The sequence below is a fragment of the Coenobita brevimanus genome, chromosome 40, assembly GCF_032717465.1.
Source record: "Coenobita brevimanus isolate Jiangsu-jjx chromosome 40, ASM3271746v2, whole genome shotgun sequence".
NCBI classification, from domain to species: Eukaryota; Metazoa; Arthropoda; class Malacostraca; order Decapoda; family Coenobitidae; genus Coenobita; species Coenobita brevimanus.
The window spans coordinates 5,544,515-5,559,156 of record NC_136993.1 but is presented as its reverse complement, the minus strand read 5'-3'; the positions used below and the strand labels follow the sequence as shown (position 1 = coordinate 5,559,156).

The 14,642-nt window shown below is 43.5% G+C and overlaps 1 protein-coding gene across 1 annotated transcript in view; it reads right to left on the bottom strand.

Annotated features, from left to right (window-relative positions):
• LOC145397261 (uncharacterized) overlaps window positions 1–14,250 on the bottom strand; it is a 43,858-nt gene extending 29,608 nt beyond the window's left edge. Inside the window, exons 1-4 of the mRNA XM_080270459.1 lie at window positions 13,990–14,250; window positions 11,195–11,373; window positions 1,874–2,009; window positions 706–726 (exon numbers count right to left, since the gene is read on the bottom strand). Coding sequence (XP_080126585.1) covers window positions 706–726; window positions 1,874–2,009; window positions 11,195–11,373; window positions 13,990–14,250 — 597 coding nt within the window. The remainder of the gene's footprint in view (window positions 1–705; window positions 727–1,873; window positions 2,010–11,194; window positions 11,374–13,989) is intronic.
• Window positions 14,251–14,642: the final 392 nt, after the last annotated feature.

Below are 14,642 nucleotides of genomic sequence, written 5' to 3'. Positions count from 1 at the left end.
CACAATCTTGAATGCTGAGTTGTAAAAAATATTAACACACAGGAATATCGTGCTGATTATGAAGAAGCGCTATGAAAAGGATGCAGAGCTTACCACTGTTTGTTTCTGGCACCGAACTATGACAAATATGTTGCAATAGGACGAAAATTGGGGCCATGTTAAGATTAATAGACGATTTCATTGTCAAGAAGAGAGATTCCGGACTAAACTGGATATATAATATAGCTTTAGGTAACCCTTTCACTACATCTCCCCAGCGTTTAAGAAAAATCGTATGGTGGGGACTGATCAGTTTGAGAAACACCATAGAACTGAAGGGGTTAATAACGCTGTTAGAAGTACCCCTAGTAAATTGCTTCACTGCTCTACATGAATAATTTAATATATCCTATGGTACAGGCACACTGGAAAATAATTCACTTTGGAATGAAGATGTTAATTTTGTACCATAAAAGAAAAAAAAAAACTGACATGCCACTGAGGATGTCGCATTTCCCACTGACATATTCAAGTACGTTACAATAGTAATTGTTGATGCTGTTGTCGATGCCTCACCTGAAATGTAAACCCAGTAAACTGAAAACATGGTGTCCATCTGCAGTTCATTCTCTTCCTTTAGGGAGACAGAAATGAAAATGAGAGACGTTTAAATAACCTGGAAGGTGAGCCACCCGGATAATGGGCCAGTGCACTGAGTGGTCCTGCCATCTGATGGGAGTCTGTGAACTTCTCCCAGAAACATATTTTGCGGGTATGAAAGATAATTTTTTCTGCGTACTTTCATGTAGATTCCTCAAATCACAAAATTTTTCAAATGCTTTTGACAATCTTGCTATTGGTGTGTAAGTGGCAGGAGATGAAAAAAATCGTAAAAAGGGAATCGTCTCCATGGAATTAACTTCTACACAAAACTTACTATTCAATAAGCATCCCATATAATTGGTGTAAGGCTGTAATATGGTAAATATATGGAGAAATGCTTTCATGCGCTAATTTTTGCCATATTTTAAAATTCGCCGCCAGAGCAATGTGCAGCATGATTTCCTGGTTGCTCTCCACTCAACACTTCTACATCGCGTCTCCCACAGCTTACGACGATTGGCGTCCATCTTTGATGGAAACCTGGCTCATCCCTTCACTTGTTTCATTAATGGGTGCTGGTCTGGTTGAAAGCTGAATTTGATTTGCAGTCAGCCACAGCACAAACAAAGTTCGTCATTTTGCTAATTGTTCTTACTGTCAATGTCACGCAACCAAGTCATCCCATTACCGACATACCTCGCCAGTCTCGTGTTTGCTTACAATTGTACTTGTGGCAGAGCCGAGTACCGAATGGAAATGTTGCATGGCGAATTTATCCATATTTTTCATCATTGTTTTTAACAAATGTAAATCCTATTACCCTAATTCGAATTATTAACCGTCATTATATATGCATGAAGGCAATATTTCCACATAAACCCTCTTTAATACATCCCTAGAAATCACCTGATAGAACATGTTTAAATATTATTTTTTTCCTAATCCATCTTCTTTATAAAGCCATGAATATTGTAGAACCCTTAGTTTTGTTGGTGTAAACCTGATGTTCGACATAACATTCAGTTTTAGCTGGCTTTGGGTAGAATAACATCAAATATTGGTAGCTGTAACCTTCACACACGCAAAACATATATGTGGGAGAAGTTCACAGACTCCCATTAGATGGCAGGACCACTTAGTGCACTGACCCATTATATTGGTGTCCTTTCGTGAAGGCTTTCCTTTCCACCATCTCTCTCTCTCTCTCTCTCTCTCTCTCTCTCTCTCTCTCTCTCTCTCTCTCTCTCTCTCTCTCTCAACTAACCATATAGTTGAGTGCATCCGGTATAACAATTTCTGGCTTGTTGACTGCCCTGTTTTCTCTCACCCTACGAGCGATCACGTCCTTGGTCCAGTATTTTATGATACCAGCGTCCTCAAGGTTGTGAATGATGCGACGGAAACTTTGTTGAAAGGGGGCGCCTCTCCTGTGTCCAAAATTGAAATTTGTCTTGGTCGAATTTTATTTTATTTCTTCTTTTTCTTCTAGTTATCATTATTATTATAAAAAGTACTATTATTCTTATTACTGTTATCATTATGATTATTATTATTGTTATTATTATTAGTATCATTAAAAGTTGGCCTGCATCGTGGATCCTCGTTTAGTCCCTATATCTTTGATTTAATAATGGATGTTTTGGGGAGGGGCATCCTGAAGAGGCTCCAAGAGTTATGTTGTTTGCAGATGAAATCGTGCTGATAGACATTCCAAGGGAGGAAGTAGAACGGCAGTTGGAGGAGTGGAGAAAGAGGATGGAGGTTAGAGGACTTAAAATTAGCAGGAGAAAGATGAAGTATCTATACTTTAATGAAGAAGAACAGGGAGTTATGAGTTTGCTCGGAGAAAAGTTGAAGAGAGTTGGTACATTCAATCATTTGGGCTCTAATATAACAGCTGACAGTGGTCTGGATGCAGAAATTAACCACAGGATATAGGCAGGTTGGAGGAACTGGAAGGATATGTCCGGAGTGTTATGTGATAGAAAAATCTGTGCAAGAGTGAAAGGAAAAGTGTATAAGACGGTGTTAAGGCCTGCATGATGTACAGTTCAGAAACTTGGCCCAAAAAGAAGCCTCAGGAGAGAAAGCTGGAGGTGGTGGAGATACCGATGCTGAGATGAATGAGCGGGGTCACGAAAATGGATAAGATTAGGAATGAGAGGATTAGGGGAACTATTAAGGTTGTGGAAATCTCGAAGAAGGTACAAGAGAGGCGACTTCAATGGTGCTGACATTTAATGCGAAGGAATGAGGACTATGCAGGTAGAAGGGTGACGGGCATGGAAGTGGTGGGTAGGTGGAGAAGGGGCTGGTCGAGGATGGACTGTATACAGAGAGGCACGAGGGAGAAGAATATAGCAGGGGATGCATTTGGACACGAGGAGAATGGAGATGTCAGAAACAGCAACCCCATATAAACATGGGCAAAGCTGTGGAAGAAGAAGATTATTAATTACTACTACCACTACTACTACTACTACTACTACTACTACTACTACTACTACTGCTACTACTATTATTATTATTATTATTATTATTATTATTATTATTATTATTATTGGTCATCTTCCTCACCAGGTCAATTTCTTCATTTTACCACAGGATCACTTTGTATGTTATTGATGCAACTATGACGATATTAAAACGATACCAATAGTATGCAAGACGTTGTTTAAAAAATTACAGAACACACAGGTGAAGGGGCTGATGAGGAGCCAGCTAGTGGTTGCATTGCGTACCCTTGATGGAGCACAGGTACTGTGTCCACAGCCAAGTCAAACGTACATTTCCCTGTATCTTGACATGGGAAGAACCCTGGTCCGACCCTTGTGAGGCGCTGTCTACCACAAAAGGGGTGTCAGATCCCCACACGGTTCATGTATTGCACAACATGTATAGGACAGTCCCACAGATGCAGTTGCTTACCAGTGGTTGACGAGTTTACTTGGCTACACAGACTGGGATAAAGCAACGCAAAACAACAACAGTAATCCCGAGGAAGAGGTGTTAAAAAACATCTTATTGTCATTTATAAATCAGCTCTCAGCACTATAATATCTTTTATATTTTATTCTTGTCCTCTCTAGTTGATTACATTCAATAATTAAGGAATTTTGGGTTATGACTGAGTTTAGAAAATGAATGAAAAATATAAACCACTGCCTGGTAAAGTTTTGTTGACAGAGTGCTTTACTACTGTAATATTTATCCATCTCGTCTACCATACAATCCTATATGCCCATTTAAGACTGTAGAGGCACAGAGCTAGGGTAGGTAGTCCCGACCCTTGAGGCAAAGGTGACAGGTCATCACTGACATCATCAGAGCAATAAACCTAGCCACCCTAGGACTGAAATCCTTTTAGATTACCTCCTGTTCCCCTCTGGGGGGATCACTTTGTCGTGGTGGCAGGGCTTGAGGCATGGCTGGCAACGCCACCTACTCTGAAGGCCTGCTTACCTTTGTATGGTTCAGCAGTTGATAGTCTCATGGACCAAGCACCCCCCACCCCTGCATCACTGGTAAAGATCTGCTGGTGATGTTGCTCACCCTGCACATCTTCCATTTTGGCCGGGGCTTTTGTATCCCTACATGTTTGCCTTGTGTGGCATCCTGTAATGCTGGGAAATGAGAGTCCTCGAAATTGAAAATTGCTGCATGGTGCACCCTGCATCTAGCAACAGAATCTCTTTGGTCCCCAATTCTGGCTGGACGGGCGGGCCGTTTGGGCCTGACCAGTTCAATTGGCTGGTCACTTGTTGGCCAGGGTCAAGTGGGCAATGGGGGTTCTGGTGGCTCCTATTGTCCTTGAGTCACCCTTCTCAGGGTTCCCCGGTGGTTACCTTCATATACAGTACTCCATCACTACCTCTATGGTTACTAGTGCTGTTATCCCTGGCATATGACCTCCCCTTGTTGCACTCCTCGGTGGGTGGAGGAGTGATGGAAGGAAGTATTTTTTACCTCTTTATGGCTTTGTTACATAATAATACTATTAATGACTCTGCATCTGTCCTTGGCCTTCCGAACACACGATCACTTAATGCCACTCCAGAGCCTTACCAGACCTCTGGGAACTCTCCTCCTTTGCCCCAGCATTCAGCTGGGACTGGGAGGCATTCTCGTCAGGTACGTGCAGCTCTGGGGCTGGATACAGAAGAAGTGGTGCCCGCATCATAAGCGAAATATCTAGTGCTGAAGTCCTCTGCAGTACACTTTTGTACACCATGCGATTGTTTCTGTTTGTTGCAGGGAACATAAAATCCCTTCTCAGGGGAAGGAAGATTTGTTTAAGTGCCCTTTGCAGAAGGTAGCTCCCGATTTTTTTTTTTTTTTTTTATGCGAGGAAGAAGGAACCAAAGGCCATGAGCCCACAGTAACAGTTCCCTCCAAGAGAAAAAAAAAAATACAATAGAGAGCCAAATTCAAGATCCGATCATTTTGAGATGCCTGGACACACTGCGTTTGAAAGACTGGAGATCATAGGCAGCAGGAAATACAGACAGAGGGAGACAGTTCCAGAGCTGACCTGTTGCATAAATGAAAGACTGGGGGTAACGGTTAACTCTTGCATTAGAGAGTTGGACAGAAAAGGGATGAGAGTTTGCTGCCAGACGGGTGCTACGCGCTTGTCGTAGAGGTGGAGGAATGCAAGCAGACAGTTCAGAGGAGCAGTGACCATTAAAGTAGCGATAGAAAAGAGATAAAGATGCAACAGTGCGGCGAAGAGACAGAGGTTGAAGGGAGTCAGTAAGAGGAGGAGAGTTAATGAGACGAAAAGCCTTAGACTCCACCCTATTGAGAAGAGCTGTATGTGGGGAGCCTCCCCACACATGAGAATTGTACTCCACGCAGGGGCGGATAAAACCCCTGTATAGAGTCAACAATTGTGCAGGGGTAAAGAAAGAGCGGAGTCGGCTTAGCGCACCCAATCTCTTGGAAGCAGATTTTACAAGAGATGTAATATGATCTTTCCAAGATAAGTCCCGAGTAAATGAAACCCCAGGCATGTTCAAGGATGATGCAGGATTAAGCTGAATATTATTAAACATTAGAGGGTATACCTGTGGAGGATTTTGTCGGGTTGATAGGTGTAAGAACTGAGTCTTAGATGCATTAAAGACAACCATATTATTTTTACCCCAGTCAGAGATACGAGCCAAGTCAGACATTAGGTGTGCCATAGCCTCATCCCTTGTTTGTTGAAGTAACTGATGAGATGGGCGATGCGGGAACTGAATGGAAAGGTGAAGGGTGGAGTCATCAGCGTATGAGTGGATAGGGTTAGATGTACAGCTTAGAAGATCATTGATGAATAAAAGGAAGAGAGTTGGTGATAGGACAGAGCCCTGAGGAACACCACTGTTGATAGATCTAGGAGAAGAACGATGGCCGTCTACAACAGCGGCTATAGAACGACCAGAAAGGAAGCTAGCGATGAAGGCACAGATAGAAGGATAGAAACCGTAGGAGGGCAGTTTGGAAATTAAAAATTTATGCCAGACTCGATCGAAAGCCTTTGAGATGTCAAGTGCAATGGCAAAGCTTTCGCCGAAGTCCCGAAAGGAGGATGACCAGGAGTCTGAAAGGTAGGTGAGAAGATCGCCAGTGGAGCGTCCCTGACGGAACCCATACTGACGATCGGAAAGAAGGTTGTGATAGGAAAGATGCCTTAAAATTTTTCTATTAAGAATTGACTGGAAAACTTTTGAAATACAGGACGTTAAAGCAATTGGACGATAGTTGGAGGGTTGGGAGTGGTCACCCTTCTTTGGGACTGGCTGAATGAGAGCAAACTTCCAGCAAGAAGGAAAGGTACAAGTTGACAGACAAAGGCGAAAGAGCTTGCCTAGGCAGGGTGTAAGCACAGAAGCACAGTTCTTGAGAACAACAGGAGGGACCCCATCAGGCCCATATGCCTGGCTCTGACCTCTACCTCTATTTCTGGTGCAGTTGTTTCATGCTCTTCTCATGCCATCTTTAACCGGTGAAAAGTGTTATTTTTTCCCCGTGACCTCCTCTGATGCTGAGAGGCACAGCTTTTGGATGAACTGCAGTCTTCTGGTGTAGTGATTGTTGAGCACCTACAGATAGATGGTATTCTGACCCCAACTTCGACCTTGTTCCTGACATTTGACGAGTTAACCTTGCCTGCTTCTGTAAAACTTGCTTGGCTGAAACTTCCTATGAAGCCGCACATCCCAAACCCATGGTGGCGTTTCCACTCTCATTGGTATGGACACATTAGCTGCTTTTGCCACCATGCACAAGCTGGTCTTCATGCTGTCTGTCTCATGTGGCTGACCAAACCATACCAATGACTGTCCAGGGCCCCTTACATGCTGCCACTGTGAGGGTCCCCATGCTATACCTTCTTGAATCTGTCCTCACTAATGCCTAGAGAAGATTTTGTTCATTCTTATACATAAGAAAATTTCATTTCATGAGGCAAAGAAGAGGGTTCAGACTCGCTTCTTTCAGCTCCTGGAATACTTTATCTTCTGTCCTTTCTGGAGCACCTGTGCACCATTCTCTTCCCCAGAAGTTGTCTCGACCCATTCTAGTGCCCACATCTCTGTCTGGTGATTTGCCAAATGCTGCCCTCGAGATTAGTACTGCATGTGAGACTGATGTTCACCCACTCTCTTCTCAGACTGTTTCTGTCCCCATATCGGAGGCTGAGGGTTTGCCCACTTCCATAATGGTGGTGGATGTCCACGTTGACGTGTCTCCTTGTCCTGCCTTGTCCAGCATGCATGAAGTTCCTTCTATACCTGATAAGGGTTAACGTGGTTCTTCGGTCCTCTGAGCCTGAGGACCATTCACCTAAAGTCTCTGTTGTGGAACCTTGTGAGGACCTCTGTACTGTTCCCCTGCCTTGGAGTCTCTGGAGTTTAGCCAGGTGCAGAGTGAAGTTGGTGTTTCGCTGGTGGTCCGGCTTCCACTTGGGGATGGACTTTCACGGATCGTTGATGTTTCAGATCCGCCAAATAGAAAATCAACATCACAAGTTTTTGTTCTTTGGACTGCCTCTACTTTTGAGGCCTCTGGTGGTGGCACTGACCGCATTACTTCTCCTATACCAGCCTGTAAGCAGCCTTCTAAGCAACAGATTCTTCCTGCTTAGAAGAGGAGCGTTGTAAAACTTTCTTCTTCTTCGTCATGTTTGCTTTTAGATGGTCGGCACAGTGTGAGGGTTCTGGATGCTGGGCAGTCCCTTTCTAGGAGTCTTCCTAAGCTTCATCTCAAACCCACTAACCTAGTGTCAGTGGCTATGCTGTCCCACACCTAAGGGATTAATGTAATCAGCTATGTCTGGTCCAGTAAAAGTTTCATTGCAGTGGAACTGCAGAGGTGTTAAAGTCAATTGGGAGGACCTTCAACTGCTCCTGTCCGAGTTTCACCCTTTCTATATCTGCCTTCAGAGACAGGCTTCATCTTGTTCCCAGACGATATCCAGCTTTCTGCTCTCTACCTCTCGCATACTATGGTTCTCGAGGTGACTGTGCTATTCTGGGCTGTACAGATATTCCATTTGCTTCTTTTACTCTAAAGTCCCCCCTACAGGTAGTGGCCATTGAGTTAACATCTGAAGAGGACTTACATAATCTGTAGCATTTACTTACCACCCTCTGTACCTGTCTCAAGTGCCGATCTTGATCACATTATTCGTCAGCTTCCTAGGCTATTTGTTCTAAATACCTAAATGGGTGTCATGCTTTGTGGGGTGATACTCTGTGTAACTCCCATCGTGATCTCCTAGCAAATTTGATTCAGGATTTAGGCCTGTTTGTTCTGGCTACTGAGAACCCCACGCTTTTTCGTGTACAAAATAGTACTTTATCTCATATCAAGCTTACTTTGGTCTGCCCTGATTATTCGATGGACTTTTCTTGCAAGACTTTGCCTGACTAGCACGGTAGCGATCATTACCCTGTTCTAATTAAGTCACGCAACTCTGTGCTGGTGGATCGTGTCACTCACTGTGTTTGGTAAGGCTGACTGGGGAGAGACTGTGGAACACTGTAGGTTTGGCTGTAGTTTTCCTGACTTTCAAAGTGTTGATAATGCAGAACAGTATTTTACGTCTACTGTATATCAGGCTGTTTTTTTTTTTTTTTTCCCTCAATTCCTCGAACATCTTGAAAGTTTTGTAGAGGGCCAGTTTGTTTGACGTCTTCTCTTTGAGAAGACAGTGTGAGGCTCGTTTGGTATCTAGAGGAAAATTGTTTCTTCTCCCCATCACCAAGTGGGTTTCATAGAATGTGATGTACATCAGACAACTTCATCAGGCTTGAAGCAACAATATGTTAGGCTTTTGCATCTCTACAAGATCTTGTGGTTGTGTTCTTTGGTCTGGAAAAGGCATAATGATACTGCATGACGCCACAGCATTCTGAATCAGCTTCACAATTATGGGGTGCCTGACTGCCTTCCATTGTTCCTTAGCAACTTCTTGCCAAATCGTAAGTTTCAAGTCCGTGTAAGCTCCTCACCCTATGTCCTTAGAGTTCAGGGGAAGGGTGATCAACAGGATAGTGTGCTCAGCATTTATTTGCTGTTGCCATAATTGGCATAATAGGTTCCTTACCTGAGGGAGTGACTTCTTCCCTTTATGTGGATGGCATTGTGATATGGTTTGCTGGATCCCAGATGTTTGCAGTTGAGAGGAGAATGCAGCTAACACTGCACAGGATCGCCAACTGGGAGGAACGGAGAGGTTTTTGTTTTTCTTCAAGCAAAATTGAGGCTATTCATTTTTGTAGAATAAGGGTAATTCACCCAGACCCTGATTTATTTCTAAATGGGTGTTGGCTACAGTGTGTGAAGAATAAGTTTCATGGCTCAACATTTGACTGTCGCTTAATTGGGTTTCGCATTTCAAACTTCTAAGAGTATCATGTTTGCAATCAAAGAATTTATTTAGGGCACTATCTCACCGCGTAAGGGTCCGATCAGAAGACACCCCTGCACCTGCATCAAGCCTTAGTGGGATCTAAACTTCCTAACGGTTGTAAGATGTACTCCTCTGCTCCTGTGCTTTAGCTTTGAATTCTCGGCCCTGTGCATCATGCTGGCTTCCGTCTAGCTACCGGTGCTCTCAGATCATTCTCAGTTCCTGGCTTGTTGGTCGAGGCTGGCACACTTCCCCTAGACCTTTGGCGCAAGTCACTAATCATTCAAAGCTGGAACCGCGTGAGACCTATGCCAAACTCACCGCTGTTCGTGTGTCACAACAGTCATTTTTTCAGTATTATGATTTGCATCCTCACACTCCGAATCTCTGTCGGTGCCGAGTTGCGCAGATTATGAAGGATATACATCTGTCTGCGGATCCTGTATGCCCAGTCCGACTCCCCAGGATAGCTCTATTGTTCCCACCAGAAGTGCATGTGTGCACAGATAATAAAGGTACCAAGTCTTCAATGTCTTTTGTAGCTCTCTATCAGCTCTTTTTGGATCACTCATCCATTCACAGAGGCACCATTCCTGTATATTCAGATGGTTTGAAGTCAGGCACTGTAGTCGGGTTTGGGGTGGTTTTCCCAAATTTTGTTAAGGAAGGAAATATTCCTCTAGATTCCTCTCTTATTACTGTGAAACTGACTGATTTCATTTTAGTTCTTCAGCTGGTTTCAGCGAACGAGAAGGGTTCTTTTGCGATTTTTATTAATTCTTTTAACCCACTTTTGGCTATTGAATCCATTAATTCAATTCATCCCATGGTCCTTGTCGTTCTTGAATGGCATTTTCTGATACAGGGGCGTGGTTAGCTTGTCTAGTTTTGTTGGGTTCCCACGCATACTGGAGTGGAGGGCAATGAGAGGGCGAATACATAAGCTAAAGCCTTGTCTTCTCGACGGCCCTCTACCAATTACCCGCTTCCTGCTTCTCATATGACACCTTCTTTGAAGTGAGATTAGTATTTGTTAGCATGGACAGTGGGATGCTGTTGCTGATGATAAACTGAAGGCCTTGGCGATTGGAGGTGGCTTTTGCCTGGCTTCACATCGGGCACTCGTGACCAATGCATCATGGCTTTCTGATGTGTGGTGGAACTCTGCCGTGTTGTGATGATTGCCTTGTTCCCCTACTGTCCATCATTTGCTGCTCGAGTGTCCAAATCTTGGGGAGATTCTTCCATAGACATAGTGGGGCGGATGGTGCCTACTGTCTGTCGTCGATGCTTGGAGGACCCTACGGCCATTTCACTGATGTTTTTGGTTTTCTTCAGGAGGCGGGCTTCCTACCAATCATATAGGTAATTGGTATTCAGTAAATTATTCTGTTGTCATTTTAAGTACTTTATCCCTACATCGGGATATCAACTTTGTTTTAGTATGGATTTTTTTCCTCTCTCTGGGGGAGGGTGTTTTACTCTGTTGTCCGGCGCCATATGACCCTGGCAGTTGCACCGCCAGTTTTTATTATATTTAATAATTAATCAACCACCTCCTGTTAAGAATGCCTAAGTACACCAGGTCACCAACCGTCTCTAAATCTGTGCTGTTCCTGCTAGGCAATGACTTCATGAGAGAGAGAGAGAGAGAGAGAGAGAGAGAGAGAGAGAGAGAGAGAGAGAGAGAGAGTATACATAATCACTGATTACCTGAACCCCCAGCCAAAGGAGGGTATAATGGGGAAACTCTTCTTGCTGATAAAGTATGGTGTCAGGCCCCTGGAGTCGGTATAACGGGAGGGAATAATGAAGTTCATTTGGATGCTTGCAAGGATCATCGAAAATCTCCCTTTTAGCACTTCCTTCAGCCCTGCATCAAGTTCATACACCTAGGAGAATAGAATACCTAGAATGTACAGAGAATGGTATTACATTTGTTATTAAGATTGCTAATACTCCCCCCAAAAAAAACATTTACGTAGATCATACGGAATGCATAACAATGACGATTCAAAAGAAATAACTGCTGACTGCAAATTAAATATTATGCACATTCTTATATCGCTATGGTGAAAATACTTATTCTTTCGTCTTGTTTGTCAAAAACATCGTTAATCATATTATTGCATCTCAGGTGACTGCCAGTGGAACCATCTACCGTTTTTGTTTTAATACCATAACAGATGTTCATTGCTCTGTTCAGTGGACGTTGGAAGCCAAAAGCCTTAGTTTTGTTTTCCGCCTTACCAGTTGAATGAAAGACTGTTGGAGGACACTGTAATCTGGTGTATAAAGTTTTCATTTGATATTTTTTCTTTCCTCAGTTCATCTTTATTAGAAAAATAAAATAAGGACTTAATGTCGTGAATGGACCTATCTCTTGACTATCCTCGACTAAGGGACCTCCAGGTGTCCTTGTTCCTAAACAAAATGGAGAAATATGCACAATGCCTGTGTTCTGCACTGAACCCTCCTTTTCTCTTCAAAAAGTTTGTTTGTTGAAACAGTCGCCATAAGATAGCAAGAATATAATGAATGATACGTCCTCAGGCTGAAAGGATTACAATTGTTCGATCACTGATTCTGTATGTCTTAAGTTCGAATGCTGGAGAATGTTGTATTATTCGGCGACAGGTGAACTGTATGTCATAGTTCCTCTTGTTATGGAATATATTTTTATCCTCATAATCATCACCATTCTGGCCTTTATTCCCCGCATGAAAAAAGGCGAATCAAAGAAAGAGAAAAAATACAGAGATGGGAAACTGTCAATAACACACCTGGTGAAAGGGGCACATATTCAATCGCACATGATTAAAGTTTCCGAGATCTTGGCCTCATGGGCATGGGAGGTGTGGTGAGTGTCCATATTCTGTTAGTCATCATAGCAGTTTCTTCTTCATGTGTTTATAAACTGCCCCCATACTTACTCGCTCTCTTTCTTTCTTTTCCATCTGCCTTTTCTCCCATTCCCAGTTTCCCTTGTCATAGGCATCTGTATTTTTCTGCGATCGAAAGTATATCTTAAAAAGACGTAAACGAGTGGATTTAAAACCATTATTAATTATTTGTTCAATATAAGGAAGAGGTGATCTATCTCTCGGCTCATCCAACAGGTACTTTTGTTCTTTTTGGAGTGTTTGGGGAAACGCATCACCTTCGTAAACGTAGCAGCAGAATCCATCGTGATGGACAGGAACATCAGTCCTCCCCCAACACCCACCTCTTACTTCAGCCTTCAAAAGCCGTTCGGCATAACAGAAGCCCAATCCCGAAAAACTTCTTCTGACGGTGGGCTATATGAAGTGAGAGTCCGATGAATTCATACACTGCGATGGGCAGGCTGAGCTCAACAATATTTGAAGACAATCATTCAAGGGAAAAGACCCTCGGTACGCTTCCGTCGGCTGAAGACTCACATGCAGGACCTCTGCATTGCCTAACTGCAGCTTCACACACACACACACACACACACACACACACACACACACACCGCTCGCTGGTGCAGTGGTAACGTTCTCGCTTGCCAACTGGTGGACGGGAGTTCGCGCCTCGCTCGGGTTGCGAAAAGTTTCACTGATGAAGTGGGTGGTTACTGTCCCCCTTGAGCAAGGGGACGGGTGTGTGTGTGTGAAGGTCACAGCCTTGCCCTTAGATCGGACTATATGAGCTCTCAGCTCCCTTCCGGGAGGGTAAAAAGCTGACGATCACGACCATCAAGTGATCCTGACCGACCCGGTAAATTACACACACACACACACACACACACACACACACACGGCTTAAATTAATTAAGGTAGAAGTTCTCTTTTAAAAGTCTAAATCACGTTAGTTCAATATTTCACTAGCTAGTTTCCCAGTGCTAGGTAAGAAAGTGTGACTGGTTGATTTCATTACTTCTGCCATGCAGGTGATGTTTCTGCCGGCGTTTTGGTTTTGTGTTTGTTTGTTAGAAGGATTACTCAAAAAGTTATGAACGGATTTTGCTGAATTTTATTTGGAGGGGAGGGTTATGGCCAAAGGAACAGTCCACTAAATTTTGGTGGTGATCCACATCATCATCCGGATACAGGAATTTTTTAAAGGATTTACCATTGAGGGATAGTGGCAATTTCAACATTTTTGCTTCTGACTAGATAAATAATGCCTGCAATGCTTGCACAACTGTTCAGCCTTGGTGTAAGTTTGCAGTCTCGGATTGCTCTTGTTTATTCTCTCTATTGTAAACACTTTTTGCATTGCCCACTATGCCTTTTGCAGACACTAAGTATCAACACCACTCATTTGACGATACCGATTACATGTCAATATAATTCTTTCATTTTGTATTATGGAACAACTATATCAGGATCTCACATAATCTGCATAATTTATTTTCCTTTGCAGATGCACCACACAGACACCTATTAGATAATGATAGTGTTAAAAGTCGAAGTAATCTTCATCTCTGTTTGCAATAGCCTGTACAGTACTCTTTAGAAAAGAAAACAGTTGTAAACACCAACCTCCATCCTCCTGTTGATCTCCATGACAACAGGGTCGGTATGCTGGGCGAAGTAGACGCCAGGAAGCGTTCTTGTCATCCAAGGCTCAATGGCCCACCTCCAGCCGTCAGCCGCCACCAGGTCGGCCAGGGTCTCCATAGGCTGCGTTTTGCCCAGGACGGTGAGGTGGGATATCAGGGAAGACTTGAACCCAGTTGAGATGATCAGACAGAAGATCAACCAAAACCCCACTAAAACCTGAAGAGCCGTAAAAGGAAACATAGCATGACTGTCTTAAAGACAGGCTTTCACTTTTTGCCACGTCTCAGTCTTCTACTGCCTCAGGATCGGCAACAGGTGATCTTACATACAGGTTCTCCTATAACACGCAAGGGTCAGTAGAAGACAAGTACGATACAAACTGCATTCACCTCGAGCACCCATAAAATTTTGAGGATCCTCCAGTTCACTGATGTGTGTGTGTGTGTGTGTGTGTGTGTGTGTGTGTGTGTGTGTGTGTATGTGTGTGTGAGAGAGAGAGAGAGAGAGAATGTGTGTGTACGAAGTTTCTACAGCCAATATCGAGAAATAACTACCCCATTATGAATGCGTTTTTACCTCCACCAAGGAGGTTATGTTTTACCCCGCGTTGGTTTGTTTGTCTGTTCGTTTGC